This window comes from Thalassophryne amazonica, chromosome 8 (genome assembly GCF_902500255.1).
Source record: "Thalassophryne amazonica chromosome 8, fThaAma1.1, whole genome shotgun sequence".
NCBI lineage: Eukaryota > Metazoa > Chordata > Actinopteri > Batrachoidiformes > Batrachoididae > Thalassophryne > Thalassophryne amazonica.
Window position 1 is genome coordinate 11105888 of NC_047110.1, and position 14803 is coordinate 11120690.

The 14803-nt window shown below is 40.8% G+C and overlaps 1 protein-coding gene across 1 annotated transcript in view; it reads right to left on the reverse strand.

The window, feature by feature from the left end:
- LOC117515255 (F-actin-capping protein subunit alpha-2) overlaps window positions 1-14803 on the reverse strand; it is a 57922-nt gene that overhangs the window by 26702 nt on the left and 16417 nt on the right. The window contains exons 2-3 of the mRNA XM_034175735.1: window positions 4882-4945; window positions 3900-3951 (exon numbers count right to left, since the gene is read on the reverse strand). Coding sequence (XP_034031626.1) covers window positions 3900-3951; window positions 4882-4945 — 116 coding nt within the window. The remainder of the gene's footprint in view (window positions 1-3899; window positions 3952-4881; window positions 4946-14803) is intronic.

Consider the following 14803-nt stretch of genomic DNA (forward strand, 5'->3'; position numbering starts at 1 on the left):
ATTTCAACAAGAAATTATAACAGATTACTGCACATATAACATCCTATTGCATGATAGGATGAAAAATTCAGGAAAACAGAGGAAAGACAAGTTGAGATGGCTTGTTTCACAGCCAAGTGTATTGCGACCAGCGAAACCTGACCTTCAGCTGCGCATGGCATTGCACTGCACAAGATCTGTGATATCACGTGCAAAGCTTCTATCCCACTCAGAGCACCCTCATCCCCAGGAAACCACTGCATAGCAGCTCACAAATGCCACCCCAGTGTTGCAGAATTTAGTGTGATTTTAGTTTTTAATAAATTTGCAAAAAAGTTTGTGAATTTTGTGATTTTTTTTAAGTTGGGACATTGTGTAAAATGTAAATAAAAACATAATACAATGATTTGCAAATCCTGTTCAACCAATATTCAATTGAATACACCACAAAGACAAGATAATTAATGTGTTGGATGTTGTTGATTCATGGCTTTCGCTTTGCATGGTAGAGTTTTAACTTGCACTTGTAGATGTAGCGACGAACTGTGTTAACTGACAATGGTTTTCTGAAGTGTTCCTGAGCAAAAGCGGTAAGATCCTTCACACAATGTCGGTTTTGAATGCAGTGCCGCCTGAGGGATTGAAAGTCAATGTTGGTTTACAGCCTTACGTGTAGAAAGTTCTCCAGATGCTCTGAATCTCCTGATTATATTATGGACTATAGATGATGGAATCCCTAAATTCCTTGCAATTTAACGTTGAGAAACATTGTTCTTAAACTGTTGGACTATTTTTTTCATGCAGTTGTTCACAAAGTGGTGATCCTCGCCCCATCTTTGCTTGTGAATGGCTGAGCCTTTTGGGGATGCTCCTTTTATACCCAATCATGACACTCACCTGTTTCCAATTAACCTGTTCACCTGTGGAATGTTCCAAACAGGTGTTCTTTGAGCATTCATCAACTTTCCCAGTCTTCTGTCGCACCTGTTCCAACTTTTTTGAAATGTGTTGCAGGCATCCATTTCAAAATGAGCAAATATTTGCACAAAAACAAAAAAGTCTATCAGTTTTAACATTAAATATCTTGTCTTTGTGGTGTATTCAACTGAATATAGGTTGAAGAGGATTTGCAAATCATTGTATTCTGTTTTATTTACATTTCATACAATGTACCAACTTTGTTGGAATTGGGGTAGCAAAAAACTTTTCATGTTATGATGGGGTGTGGTGAGTAGAAATTTGAAGGAAAACATTAATTTACTCCATTTTGTAATCAGACTAACATAAAACAGTGAAGCACTGTGAATACTATCCGGATGCATGGTACGATCCATTCTAATGTGTCCTTTTCATTCCTGCATTTTCCAACAACATTAAATCACATTCTACGTCTGTAAGCCCCTTTCACACCGGGGCTGCTTTGAGTTTCTTCCTGTGGTGTCATGATGACGCAGGAATGTCTGCGTCAGGTGTGCACAGCAGGGGGCAAAGAGGAGGTGAGGACGAAGCCTGCAGGTCCTCTGCACAGAGGAATCAAGAGTGCACAGTTTGGCTGCAGCCAGACTGTGCACTCTGATTTCTCTTCTAGTTTATGTTTGTTTTTGTGCTGAGCTGCATGTCTGCGCTCTGAGTTCCGTTATAGTTTATCTTTCTTCCTTTGACCGTGAGCTGCACACACACGCGAACAAACCATCCGTGTGTAAATGTGGAGATGTGTGGAGTTATACTTGATGTGGACATGTCCTGTCTCTGGCAATCAGTCTGTGAGCAGGACTTATGTCCTTTTTTAAATGCAGTGATGAGAGAGTTTGAGGGGACAGCGAGGAGCTGCAGCAGCTGCAATTAGCATTTTTTTTCTGTGCTCTTTTTGAGCAGGTAGTTTTACTGCATAGTGTACACGGTATAAAAACAATCCTGCATGATTTATACTTCTGGAACAATGGAACACAGCAGGAATCATGAATTGGCGTCGGGCAACGTTGTATTGTGAGGGTGTGGCTTCCAGTCATGTTGAGTACCGTTGCGTTGCTCTGACTTGCGCTGAAACCACTTAATTTGTGCATCCTGTGCTCAACACAGAAAAATGAACCGTTTAATTTTTGACGTCTGATTCGCCTCATCCTTTGCGTCCCTCGCACTGTTGTGGTGTTGAGCTACATCATCTTGGCACTGGGCTGCTTCCACATGGCGTCGTCATGGAGCCACAACTGGAAGTGGGCCTGGTGTGAAAGGGGCTTTAGAAGTAATCGTCTACGAGGATGCAGACTGTGGCCTGTAGTCCTGATCAGTCTCCAACTAATAATGTGTGTTCAGAAATACAGCCATGCAGAGCCTTAGTTCAGCTGAGGACCCACATAAAAGATAAATGTGGGGACATTCCACTTCACAAACTGAAGTAACACAATGGTGAAAACATGAGTGTCATGGTTTTGAAACATGTTATTTTTAAGTAAGTACACATTTTCATCACGTAAATACAATCATAAAACAAAGATTATGCATTGTTGAGGAGTTCTTAATATTCTGGACTGTGAGCGGACTCTGCAAAGCACAGGTCACAACCCTGCATGTTGTCCATCTTTCCATGCTCCACCCACTGCTAAAGAAGTCAGGGGTGATCAGCCAATTGACAGCTGGGAAACACTAAACTTAATTAACCCTCTGGGGCCGACGCCGTCGTATATGACAGCTAAGACCAAACTTTACTAAATTATAAATAACTTTTTACTGATATGACATAGAAACGTACTTTTTTTTGCTGAAAAGGTAACGCCACGGACTTTCGAGCCAGCCACCAGCCATCTTTGTACTCTTTATAGAAGCTGTGTGATGACGTGTGCAATGTGAGTGTCCAATCGGAATTGGTTCACCGACACATGGTTTTCCAAAATTCAATCGTAGGGCAGATTTACCTGATGTGAAAAGCCAAAGATCATTTTCAGGAGTGATATGTTACTAGTTGGCCCGTTTGAATACCCCCTGGGTGCTCCAATGAGTACATCCAGTGCGCCCTGCACCGTTACACACAGCGATCAGTGAAAGCAGATGGAGAGCCTCTGATGACAATCTCACGTGCTCAAACAAAGAGTGTGTAACTATCAGGATTGCTCCACTAGTTTGCATGTGAATGTTACTGGATAACTCTGTTGCTTTTACCATAAAGACAAAAAAAAAAAACCCCGCATAGACCATTTTGTATATATATTGTTCAAAATGTGCATTTATGTATATTGTTTGACCTTTTTGTTGTACAGTCTTTCACACAAGACCTCAAATTTCCTTTATAAAGTGTCAAAAGAGTTGTTTATTATAGTTTGCTGAGTGTTTTGAATAAATGTGTGGAAAATTATTTCCGCTTTACTTTTTTCTTTCTTATTTTTGATTGTAAACCTTTATTACACTTATAAAACACAACAAAAGCATATATATTCTGAAAGCACAGGTTGTCCAAAAAAAAAAAACAGACATAAAACTTGACTGTGGGATGCAGGGAGAGCTGTTAACAGCAATAATAAAACATTTATGCCAGGTGAGTGAACTGTCCAAAAAATGCCCTCGGACCCCAGAGGGTTAATAAGCTGTATTTGAAACAAATGCACATGAGAAACATGAGGGAAAGATGTTCTCCAGCAGCAGGGTTGGCGACCCCTGCTGTACAGCAGTTATTCAGGAGAGTTAATTTTTTTAAAGCATTTTCCATTATGTGACAATGTTTGTGGTTATATATAAAATATTTCACTATTTTGCACTTAAACATGGAGGAATGCATCAGAGAGAGTGAAAACAAGAGCATGTGAGTGCACTCAATGCCAGCCGTCTGCATAGTCACAGCGAGATCAATTATAAGTCTTTTTGAAACAACTTTCTGACCCATTAAAGCTTTCTGTAAGATGTAAAAGATCCTACAAGAGAAAACTTACTGTGCTGCACCTTCCCTGAGAAGATTGTCATTACTGAGCAGCAATCTCACATCTGAGGAACAAAACAGTGAGACAGTTAGAAAGAAACAGACGAGTACAAACTCTTATATCCACACACTTTTAACCACTGCAGTGTTTACAGTGAGAAACAAAGCAGTTGTGTAAAAATGAGCCGAGTAAAAGCTCACAAAAGACACCAGAGATGAAAGGAGATCGTGGAAATGAAGAAGGATGTTTTTTAACACTGCACTTCAATGTCATATTTTTGTTAAACTACTTGAAGCTGAAAGTATTCATCACACAAAAACTATCACTATCCAAACACATGAATCTGATGTGTCTGGAGAGCTGTAGTGAGAAGGAAAAGAAATTCGTTTGCCAATCAAAAATGATTCAGTTCAAATCTGCTCCACGGTGGATGAACTCATTTCACTTCATGTCACTAAAGTGCAAAACATTTATTTAGCCTTTTGATGTACATGTGACAAGGGATGTTATTGTTTGTTCAATTAACTTTCTTTTGTTAATATGAAATTAATTTTTCAACTTTTAGTTTTAATTTTAGTGTCTGAATACTAAAGTGGAAGTGGACATGGTAAACTGTCTGGGGCGGGTAATACATGTTCTGTTTTTTGGCTACTCCATTCTGAACGAGCTTAACTAGTTGAAAACAGGCCGACATGCTGAACAGACGCTACACTCAAGCTCGACACACATCTTTGCACATACATCATGGAAGAACAAACACACTGATCAAGTAATCGACATTAATAGAGAAGAGGGTGGGACAGGATGACTGTATTGTGCATCAATCAGTAAACTGCATAGTACTTCCTCCATTACTGTCAAGAGAAAAAAAAACAGAGATTTTCACCCCAAACATCAGTGACACACTTCTATTCCTACGTAACACCACAATGAGTAACATTTGGACAATGCAAAATGAGCTATATGAAACAGGGCAGGAAAGATATATACTCACCATTGAAAACTTCGTTGAACTCTCCAGGCGGGGCGTGAATTACGAAGTTAGCAGCTATACGTACCTGCAAACAAGACAAACACCAGACTGAAGATCCTGAGGTGGCTAAGCCCTGTTCAGTGCAAACATATACACTCAACAAAAATATAAACCCAACACTTTTGGTTTTGCTCCCATTTTGTATGAGATGAACGCAAAGATCTAAAACTTTTTCCACATACACAATATCACCATTTCCCTCAAATATTGCTCACAAACTAGTCTAAATCTGTGATAGTGAGCACTTCTTTGCTGAGATAATCCATCCCACCTCACAGGTGTGCCATATCAAGATGCTGATTAGTGCACAGGTGTGCCTTAGACTGTCCACAATAAAAGGCCACTCTGAAAGGTGCAGTTTTGTTTTAGGGGGGGGGGGGGGGGGGGGGGTACCAGTCAGTATCTGGTGTGACCACCATTTGCCTCATGCAGTGCAACACATCTCCTTCGCATAGAGTTGATCAGGTTGTCAATTGTGGCCTGTGGAATGTTGGTCCACTCCTCTTCAATGGCTGTGCGAAGTTGCTGGATATTGGCAGGAACTGGTACACGCTGTCGTATACGCCGGTCCAGAGCATCCCAAACATGCTCAATGGGTGACATGTCCGGTGAGTATGCCGGCCATGCAAGAACTGGGACATTTTCAGCTTCCAAGAATTGTGTACAGATCCTTGCAACATGGGGCCGTGCATTATCCTGCTGCAACATGAGGTGATGTTCTTGGAAGTATGGCACAACAATGGGCCTCAGGATCTCATCACGGTATCTCTGTGCATTCAAAATGCCATCAATAAAATGCACCTGTGTTCTTCGTCCATAACAGACGCCTGCCCACACCATAACCCCACCGCCACCATGGGCCACTCGATCCACAACACTGACATCAGAAAACCGCTCACCCACACAACGCCACACACGCTGTCTGCCATCTGCCCTGAACAGTGTGAACCGGGATTCATCCGTGAAGAGAACACCTCTCCAACGTGCCAAACGCCAGCGAATGTGAGCATTTGACCACTCAAGTCGGTTACGACGACGAACTGGAGTCAGGTCGAGACCCCGATGAGGACGACGAGCATGCAGATGAGCTTCCCTGAGACGGTTTCTGACAGTTTGTGCAGAAACTCTTTGGTTATGCAAACTGATTGTTTCAGCAGCTGTCCGAGTGGCTGGTCTCAGACGATCTTGGAGGTGAACATGCTGGATGTGGAGGTCCTGGGCTGGTGTGGTTACACGTGGTCTGCGGTTGTGAGGCTGGTTGGATGTACTGCCAAATTTTCTGAAACGCCTTTGGAGATGGCTTATGGTAGAGAAATGAACATTCAATACACGAGCAACAGCTCTGGTTGACATTCCTGCTGTCAGCATGCCAATTGCACGCTCCCTCAAATCTTGCGACATCTGTGGCATTGTGCTGTGTGATAAAACTGCACCTTTCAGAGTGGCCTTTTATTGTGGGCAGTCTAAGGCACACCTGTGCACTAATATCATCAATGATTGTGGAAATTTACATGTTCTCTTCAGGCAGTCATCTTTATAAATCTCATTGGAACGGCACCAAACAAAAGTTCCAGCATCATCACCTTGCCCAATGCAGATTCGAGATTCATCCCTGAATATGACTTTCATCCAGTCATCCACAGTCCACGATTGCTTTTCCTTTGCCCATTGTAACCTTGTTTTTTCTGTTTAGGTGTTAATGATTTTTGAGACATATTGCTTTAAGTTTTCTGTCTTGACGCTTTGATGTCTTCCTTGGTCTACCAGTATGTTTGCCTTTAACAACCTTCCCATGTTGTTTGTATTTGGTCCAGAGTTTAGACACAGCTGACTGTGAACAACCAACATCTTTTGCAACATTGCGTGATGATTTACCCTCTTAAGAGTTTGATAATCCTCTCCTTTGTTTCAATTGACATCTCTTGTGTTGGAGCCATGATTCATGTCAGTCCACTTGGTGCAACAGCTCTCCAAGGTGTGATCACTCCTTTTTAGATGCAGACTAACGAGCAGATCTAATTTGATGCAGGTGTTAGTTTTGGGGATGAAAATTTACAGGGTGATTCCATAATTTATTCCTCAGAATTGAGTGAGTCCATATTTTTTTCCCTCTGCTTGGTCTAAAAAAGTAACCATTACTGACTGCCACAATTTTTTTTCCTGATTTCTTATAGTGTTTCTTAAAGCCAGAAAGTTGCCATTTGAAATGACTTTAGTTTTGTGTCAGGTCTGTGATCTGCTTTTTTTCTACAAAATTAAACAACTGAATGAACATCCTCCGAGGCCCGTGATTCCACAATTATTGCCAGGGGTTGTATTAATACAATCTGACAAAGCAGGGATACTTATTTTTATGACAAAACTGCATGATCTTCTGAAGTAATGCACGGCAAACAGTCCGTCAGCCTCAACGATCGCGCCATATTCATTATCGCGCGTCACGTGACCAGTGCCAGGTCGAGCAGGTGTCAGGTCACTAGGAGTAGGATCTCCTACTCCTAAATGGGGGCCGGTATCCGGCCCAGTATGGCAGTGTTCAGGCTAGGGAGCACACCAAAACAGTAGTACAACAATAACCATTTCCAAGGAAAACAGAAAGCAAATAATAATAAAAAAAAATACTCCACTAAATTATGTTAAAATAGAGTGAAAACAAAAACCTTCTGGTAGTAAATTAAATTGTTCACAAACAGTTTTTTAATGTGTACAGGTTAAGATTTGCTAGAAATACTTGAAAGGCAGGACACTTATTGCTATATTTGCCGTTGTGGATATGGAATTTACTACAGATTATCAAAACATTTAGAATATAAAAATAGGCTATAAGTGTTTTCATTAGTGACAAATCCACCGTGGGCAGCACGGTGCCTCAGTGGTTAGTACTGTTGCCTCACAGCAAGAATGTCAAGGTCATGGGTTTGATTCCCACCTGTGGCTTTTCTGTGTGGAGTCTGCATGTTCTCCCTGTGTTTGCGTGGGTTTTCTCCGGGTGCTCCGGTTTCCTCCCACATTTAAAGACATGCAGGTTAGGGGAATTGGAAACTTTAGCCTCCAGGTGTCCTTTGCATAAGAGGTCTCAATCTCAATGAGTTTGGTTAAATAAATATTAAATTTAAAAATCCAAATATACCATATACATGCGCCTGAATACCTTGGACGTTCTGCATGAAATTCTTTCTGAAAAGGGAGTAAGTGAATGCATGACCACATGTACAATATTACGTTTTTCGTAATGCCCACGTTTCCATACATTTTAATAAAATGTCATTTACTCAAAAATAACTGACCCATTTAGTGCCAGACTGTGATAGATCTGTTCCACCTTGTGTGGAACCCTGGCATCAAAAACACTCAAATTGACATCGTCATGTGACTACTACTGATACAACAAAAACATCTGACTGCATGTGTAAAATTACTGACTTTACAAAAAAGTTAAAATTCCCCATGCAAAACAGAAGTTATTGTGGTCACCTCAAAGACCAGCACACACTGAAGACACGGAAGCGATGATAAAAACCTCATTTTTTGCTTTTTACAATCTGTTGGGGTCATGAAATTAAATGAATTGAGGTGTGCATTTAATCAACTTTAATAAAAAATAACAATTTAGGGTGGGCATTTAGGCAACTTACATTAAAAAAGAGGGTGTTTATAAAACCTTTTCAAAAACAGAACTTGACAATATAGTTTAAGATTTACACAATCCCAAAATAAATTAAATAAATCCTTTGGAAATAAACCACCTGGATTAAAAAAAAAAAAATCTGGATTAAAGTGTAGGTGACACCAAAAAGTGCACAAATAACCACTAAAAATAATGAAATGTTGATATTTAAAAACATCCTGAACAATAAAAGTCAATAAGTGCGCAGGTGAAGGATAAACAGCTGTCTGAAGCCTGCGCTCCATTTCACCCCTCAGCCGCGACCATATTGTTGCTACCTCATCACCGGAATGGCACCTGCTGATTCAAGCCCAAATCAATTGTACAACCCCAATTCCAACGAAGTTGGGATGCTGTGTAAAATGTAAATAAAAACAGAATACAATGATATGCAAATCCTCTTGAACCTATATTCAACTGAATACACCACAAACACAAGATATTTAATGTTCAAACTGATTGTTTTTGTGCAAATATTTGCTCATTTTGAAATGGATGCCCGCAACACGTTTCAATAAAGGTGGGACAAAAGACTGGGAAAGTTGATGAATGCTTAAAGAACACCTAACTGGAAACAGGTGAGTGTCATGATTGGATATAAAAGGAGCATCCCCAAAAGGCTCAGCTGTTCACAAGCAAAGATGGGGCGAGGATCACCACTTTGTGAACAACTGCGTGAAAAAATAGGCCAACAGTTTAAGAATGTTTCTCAAAGTTCAATTGCAAAGAATTTAGGGATTCCATCATCTACAGTCCATAATATAATCAGAAGATTCTGAAATTTTGGAGAACTTTATACATGTAAGCGGCAAGGCCGTAAACCAACACTGAATGCCCGTGACCTTTGATCCCTCAGGCGGCAACGCATTAAAAACCGACATCATTGTGTAAAGGATCTTACTACGTGGGCTCAGGAACACTTCAGAAAACTATTGTCAGTTAACACAGTTCGTCACTACATCTACAAGTGCAAGTTAAAACACGACCATGCCATGCAAAAGCCAAACAACAACCTCCAGAAACGCTGCTGCCTTCTCTGGGCCCGAGCTCATTTGAAATGGACAGATACAAAGTGGAAAAGTGTGCTGTGGTTTGATGAGTCCACAGTTCAAATTGTTTTTGGAAATCATGGGCGCTGTGTCCTCCAGACAAAAAGAGGAAAAAGACCGTCCAGATTGTTACCAGCGCAAAGTTCAACAGCCTTCATCAGTGATGGTATGGGGGTGTGTTAGTGCCCATGGCATGGGCAACTTACACATCTGTGATGGCACCATCGATGCTGAAAGGTACATCCAGGTATTGGAGCAACACATGCTGCCATCCAAGCAATGTCTTTTTCAGGGACGTCCCTGCTTATTTCAGCAAGACAATGGCAAGCCACATTCTGCACATGTTACAACAGCATGGCTTCATAGTAAAACAATGTGGGTACTAGATTGGCCTGCCTGCAGTCCAGACCTGTCACCCACTGAAAATGTGTGGCGCATTCTGAAGCGCAAAATACAACAACGGACTGTTGAACAATTTAAGTCGTACATCAAGCAAGAATAGGAAAGAATTCCACCTACAAAGCTTCAACAATTCGTGTCCTCAGTTCCCAAACACTTATTGAGTGTTGTTATAAGGAAAGGTGATGTAACACAGTGGTAAACATACCACTGTCCCAGGTTTTTTGAAATGTGTTGCAGGCATCTATTTCAAAATGAGCAAATATTTGCACAAAAACAAAGTTTATCAGTTTGAACATTAAATATCTTGTCATTTATAAACATTAGCTTATGTGGAGTATATTAATGTTTTGTTTTTAAATGTTTAAAGATGCACAGTACTGTGTCTATTTTACAGACGAGGATGTGACAACACCATGTCTGTGTATCTGAGAGTAGTGCCAATCTAAGCGGGCCATCTACCCTTCGCTGTAACACTTCCTGTTTAGGTCACATGTTGTATTGACAGTGTGATGACCCCTCCCTCTGATGTTTACTAATATAACCATATAAGGAAATAAAAATGTGCTGAGCACTTCTCGATCTCTCTCTCTCTCTCTGTCTCTCTCCCTCTCCCTCAGCGCAGCTTGGCCTGGCTCCCCAGGCTCACTGAGGAAGCTGCTGATGTGCACTTGTCCCTTGGGCCCTGATTAGTAGTGTGTGTATACAAGCACTCGCACGGAGCAGCAGATTGATTCTTGCTAATGAGCGATGCTGAAAGAAACAAAGGGAGGAAAGCGCCTGTCTATGAAATGAGAATTAACGTGCATTAGTCTATTCCCCTGTCACGGCACCACCATAACCCACTTGTGCTGAATGGCATAAAACACAGAATTTATACTTGCGGATTTGTGTGAATGCACATACAAAAGAAAACTGTTTGAGCTGAAATTCCTGCAGAAATCAGCAATGCCAGCACACTTTGTACACTCACACACTCAGCTAGCATTACGGTGGACATTACTCATTTACTGTAACAACTTTATCAACAAACTGCCTCTAATGTGGAAACAGGAAGACACCAAGAGATTTAAGTTGTTTAGATCACTTAGTATGAACAGAGGAAAAAACACACTTGACTTCATCCAGGCAGAAAACTAACTGCTCTGGCTGAATCAAGCCCAACATAAACACCAACGTCTGGTGTAACAAATGATGAACAGATGGTGGAGCTGTAACTCAATCAGCACATGAATTACCACTGAATACACGGCTTATATATTGTTATTAACATTTTATTGCACACCATATTGTCAATCATTGTTTTGTTTGGAAGTGCAGTGATGATTTATGGAGACGTGTGTCATGCAAACAAGCAACGGTGACCTCCAGTGGCCATCAGTACCCTGCTATTAGAAACAGGACTTCCCAAATAACAGGCCTGTCTGTCTGCCTTTATTTTTAATGTGAAAAGATGCTAACATAGACCAAAGTAGGAAATTCTTGACTGTATCCATCAGAATCCCAAATTTTAGAAATGGTTATGGAGTTCTTCAAACACAATGACTGATGACACGAGATATTTTCTATACAGCGGTCCCTCGTTTATCGCGGGAGTTACGTTCTAAAAATAGCCCGCGATAGGTGAATTCCGTGAAGTAGCAGCGTTATTTTTTTTTTTACAATTATAGATGTTTTAAGGCTGTAAAACCCCTCACTACACACATTTTCTCACTTTTCTCTCCTGTGTAAACACTCTCAAAGTTCAAACCTTAGTAGAAAAATAAGTCCAGTATTATAGAATGAAACCAAAGATCAAAACCTGTTTTCAGGCCCAAACATTTGTTTGAGAAATAAAAATAGAACGTTTTCCTATAAATAATTATGATGGCTTTTAGAACTAACAAATTTAATTTTAACAATCAACCTACGAGGTTGGACACATAAGAAATTATTAATAGTAACTGACCAGTATCCCTCTGATCGCGCCTTCATCGTGGCGCTGCTCCGCCGCGTGTTTTTCCACCTTGGGGCAGGTGTCTTTTTCAGAGTGATATGGGTAGTTGTTGGCGCTCTTTTTTTCTTCTGAGCTAGAAGATTCTTATAAACAGACACACGCAGAACACAATGCGCATGCTTTTTCTTCGCTGCTGGAGCGCTCTGCTCTCCTGCTGAACTATGTTTGGAAAATGAATTACTGAATTTCCGGACAATACAGTTGTATTTAAAAGTTTGGGCACCCCTGATATTTTCATGATTTTCCTTTATAAATCATTGGTTGTCTGGATCAGAAATTTCAGTTAAATATATCATATAGCAGATGAACACACTGATAGTTGAGAAGTAAAATGAAGTTTCTACTATTTACAGAAAGTGTGTAATAATTATTTAAACAAAACTGGGCAGGTGCATAAATGTGGGCACCCTTGTCATTTTATTGATTTGAATACATTTAGCACTAATTTTTGGAACACAAAATTGGTTTGGTAAGCTCATTGACCCTTGACCTCCTTACACAGGTGAATCCAATCATGAGAAAGGGTATTTAAGGTGGCCATTAACAAATGTTTCCCCCTCTGCATCTCTTCTAACGAATGGTAACATGGGAGCCTCTAAACAACTCTAAAATGACCTGAAAAAGTGGAAGGATATAAAAAGCTATCTCAGAGATTTCAGCTGTCAGTTTCCACTGTGAGGAACATAGTGAGAAAATGGAAGACCACAGGCACAGTAAAAGTTAAGGCCCAAGTGGCAGGCCAGGAAAAATCTCAGATAAGCTGAAGTGAAGGATGGTGAGAACAGTCACAGTCAACCCACGACCTGCTCCAAAGACCTACAACATGATCTTGCTGCAGATAGTGTCTGTGCATCGTTCAATTACCCAGCGCACTTTGCACAAAGAGATGCTGTATGATGCTGTAATGCAGAGGAAGCCTTTTCTGCATACACGCCACAAACAGAGTCGCTTGAGGTATGCTAAAGCACATTTGGACAAGCCAGCTTCTTTCTGGAATAAAGTGCTGTGGACTGACGAAACAAAAAATTAGTTATTTGGACATAAGGGGCAGTATGAATGGCTGAAAAAAAACACAGCATTCCAAGAAGAATACTTGCTACCTACAGTAAAATTTGGAGGTGGTTTCATCATGCTGTGGGGCTGTGTGGCCAGTGCAGGTATGGGAATCTTGTTAAAGTTTAGGGTCACATGGATTCCAGTCAGTATCTGCAGATTCTTGAGAACAATGTTCAAGAATCAGTGACAAAGTTGAAGTTGCGCCAGGGCTGGATCTTTCAACAAGACAATGACTCTAAACACTGCTCAAAATCTACTAAGGCATTCATACAGAAGAACAAGTACAACGTTCAGGAATGGCCATCTCAGGCCCCACACCAAAATCTGTGGTGTGATTTTAAGCGGGCTGTCCATGCTCAGAAACCAACAAACCTGAGATGTTTTGTAAAGAAGAATGGTTCAAAATACCTTCAACAAGAATCCAGAATCTCACTGGAAGCTATAGGAAGCATTTAGAGGCTGTTATTTCTGCAAAAGGGGGAGGGGGGTCGTCTGCTAAATATTGATGTACTTTTTCTGTTGGAGTGCCCAAATTTATGCACCTGCCTAATTTTGTTTAAAGAATTATTGTACACTTTCTGTAAATCCTATAAACTTCTTCTTCACTTCTCAAATATCACTGTTTGTCTGCCATATGATATATTTAACTGAAATTGCTGACCCAAACAACCTATGATTTATAAAGGAAAATCATGGAAATTATCAGGGGTGCCCAAACATTTGCATACAACTGTATTTATATAAATGTACTGTGACTGACTGATGAGTCATGGAGTGTTGAACTCAGCAGTAGCAGCAGCAGGATGTCTAAGCAGCTGAGCTAATGATTTATCGCAGCTGGAACAGATCAGATCTGTGTAACTTTCAACACTAATATTTGGGAATGTGTGTGTCAGAGCAAGTTAATACTTTCCTTACATAATTTAATGTTATTTTACTGGCTCAATATCCAGGCCAGAACAGCATTTTAACATGTATTTTGTAAGTTTTTTCCCGTGTGTGTTCACTCACGTATCCACAGTGAAAATGCATTAACATCTGGGCACGTCGTCAATATTTTGTCCAGTTAGGAGGTGTCATGTTGTCAGTAGGCAGCACTGGACTGCGGACTCTTGTACTTATCTTAAAGGTGATAGAGAGAGGTTGAATGGGGCATTAATCCTTGTTCTGTGATGTGATATGTAGCCCAAAAAAAATTGGTTGGGTCTGTAATGGCTCAGAACCTTCCCAAAAGGCTCTCTGAAATAGCTATGTTACTATGCTGGGTTTCGAATGCCTCGTTTGCTTTTAATGGTATCGTTTCGGAGCTTATTTGGCAACCTCATTATGAAATGCACATAGGTGTTGGCGCTGATCGGTTGCCGTTGTTTGATTGGCTGCCCTTGCTCTCACTGAAAATGCTGCTAAGAGGATTAGGAAAGTCTCCAGTTGAACTCAGAACAGAATGAAAATGATCGCTGATTCGCTCATTTCGCTGTCAATCAAAAATGGATTCAGCCTCAGACAGATCATTCAATCATCATGCAGAAGCTGAGGCCAGCCCACTGCCGCATAGACCCCCAGACACGCAGAGCCTCAGACGGGCGGGACAAAGCCCAGCATTTATCCAATGACTCGTCTCGTTTTGCTGCACTTGTGTCGCTATTGAAGTCTGTGGACGACGATTTAAAACACTGTGAAGCTGCGGGTTTGAGTGAGAGGAAATCTGCGTCGTTA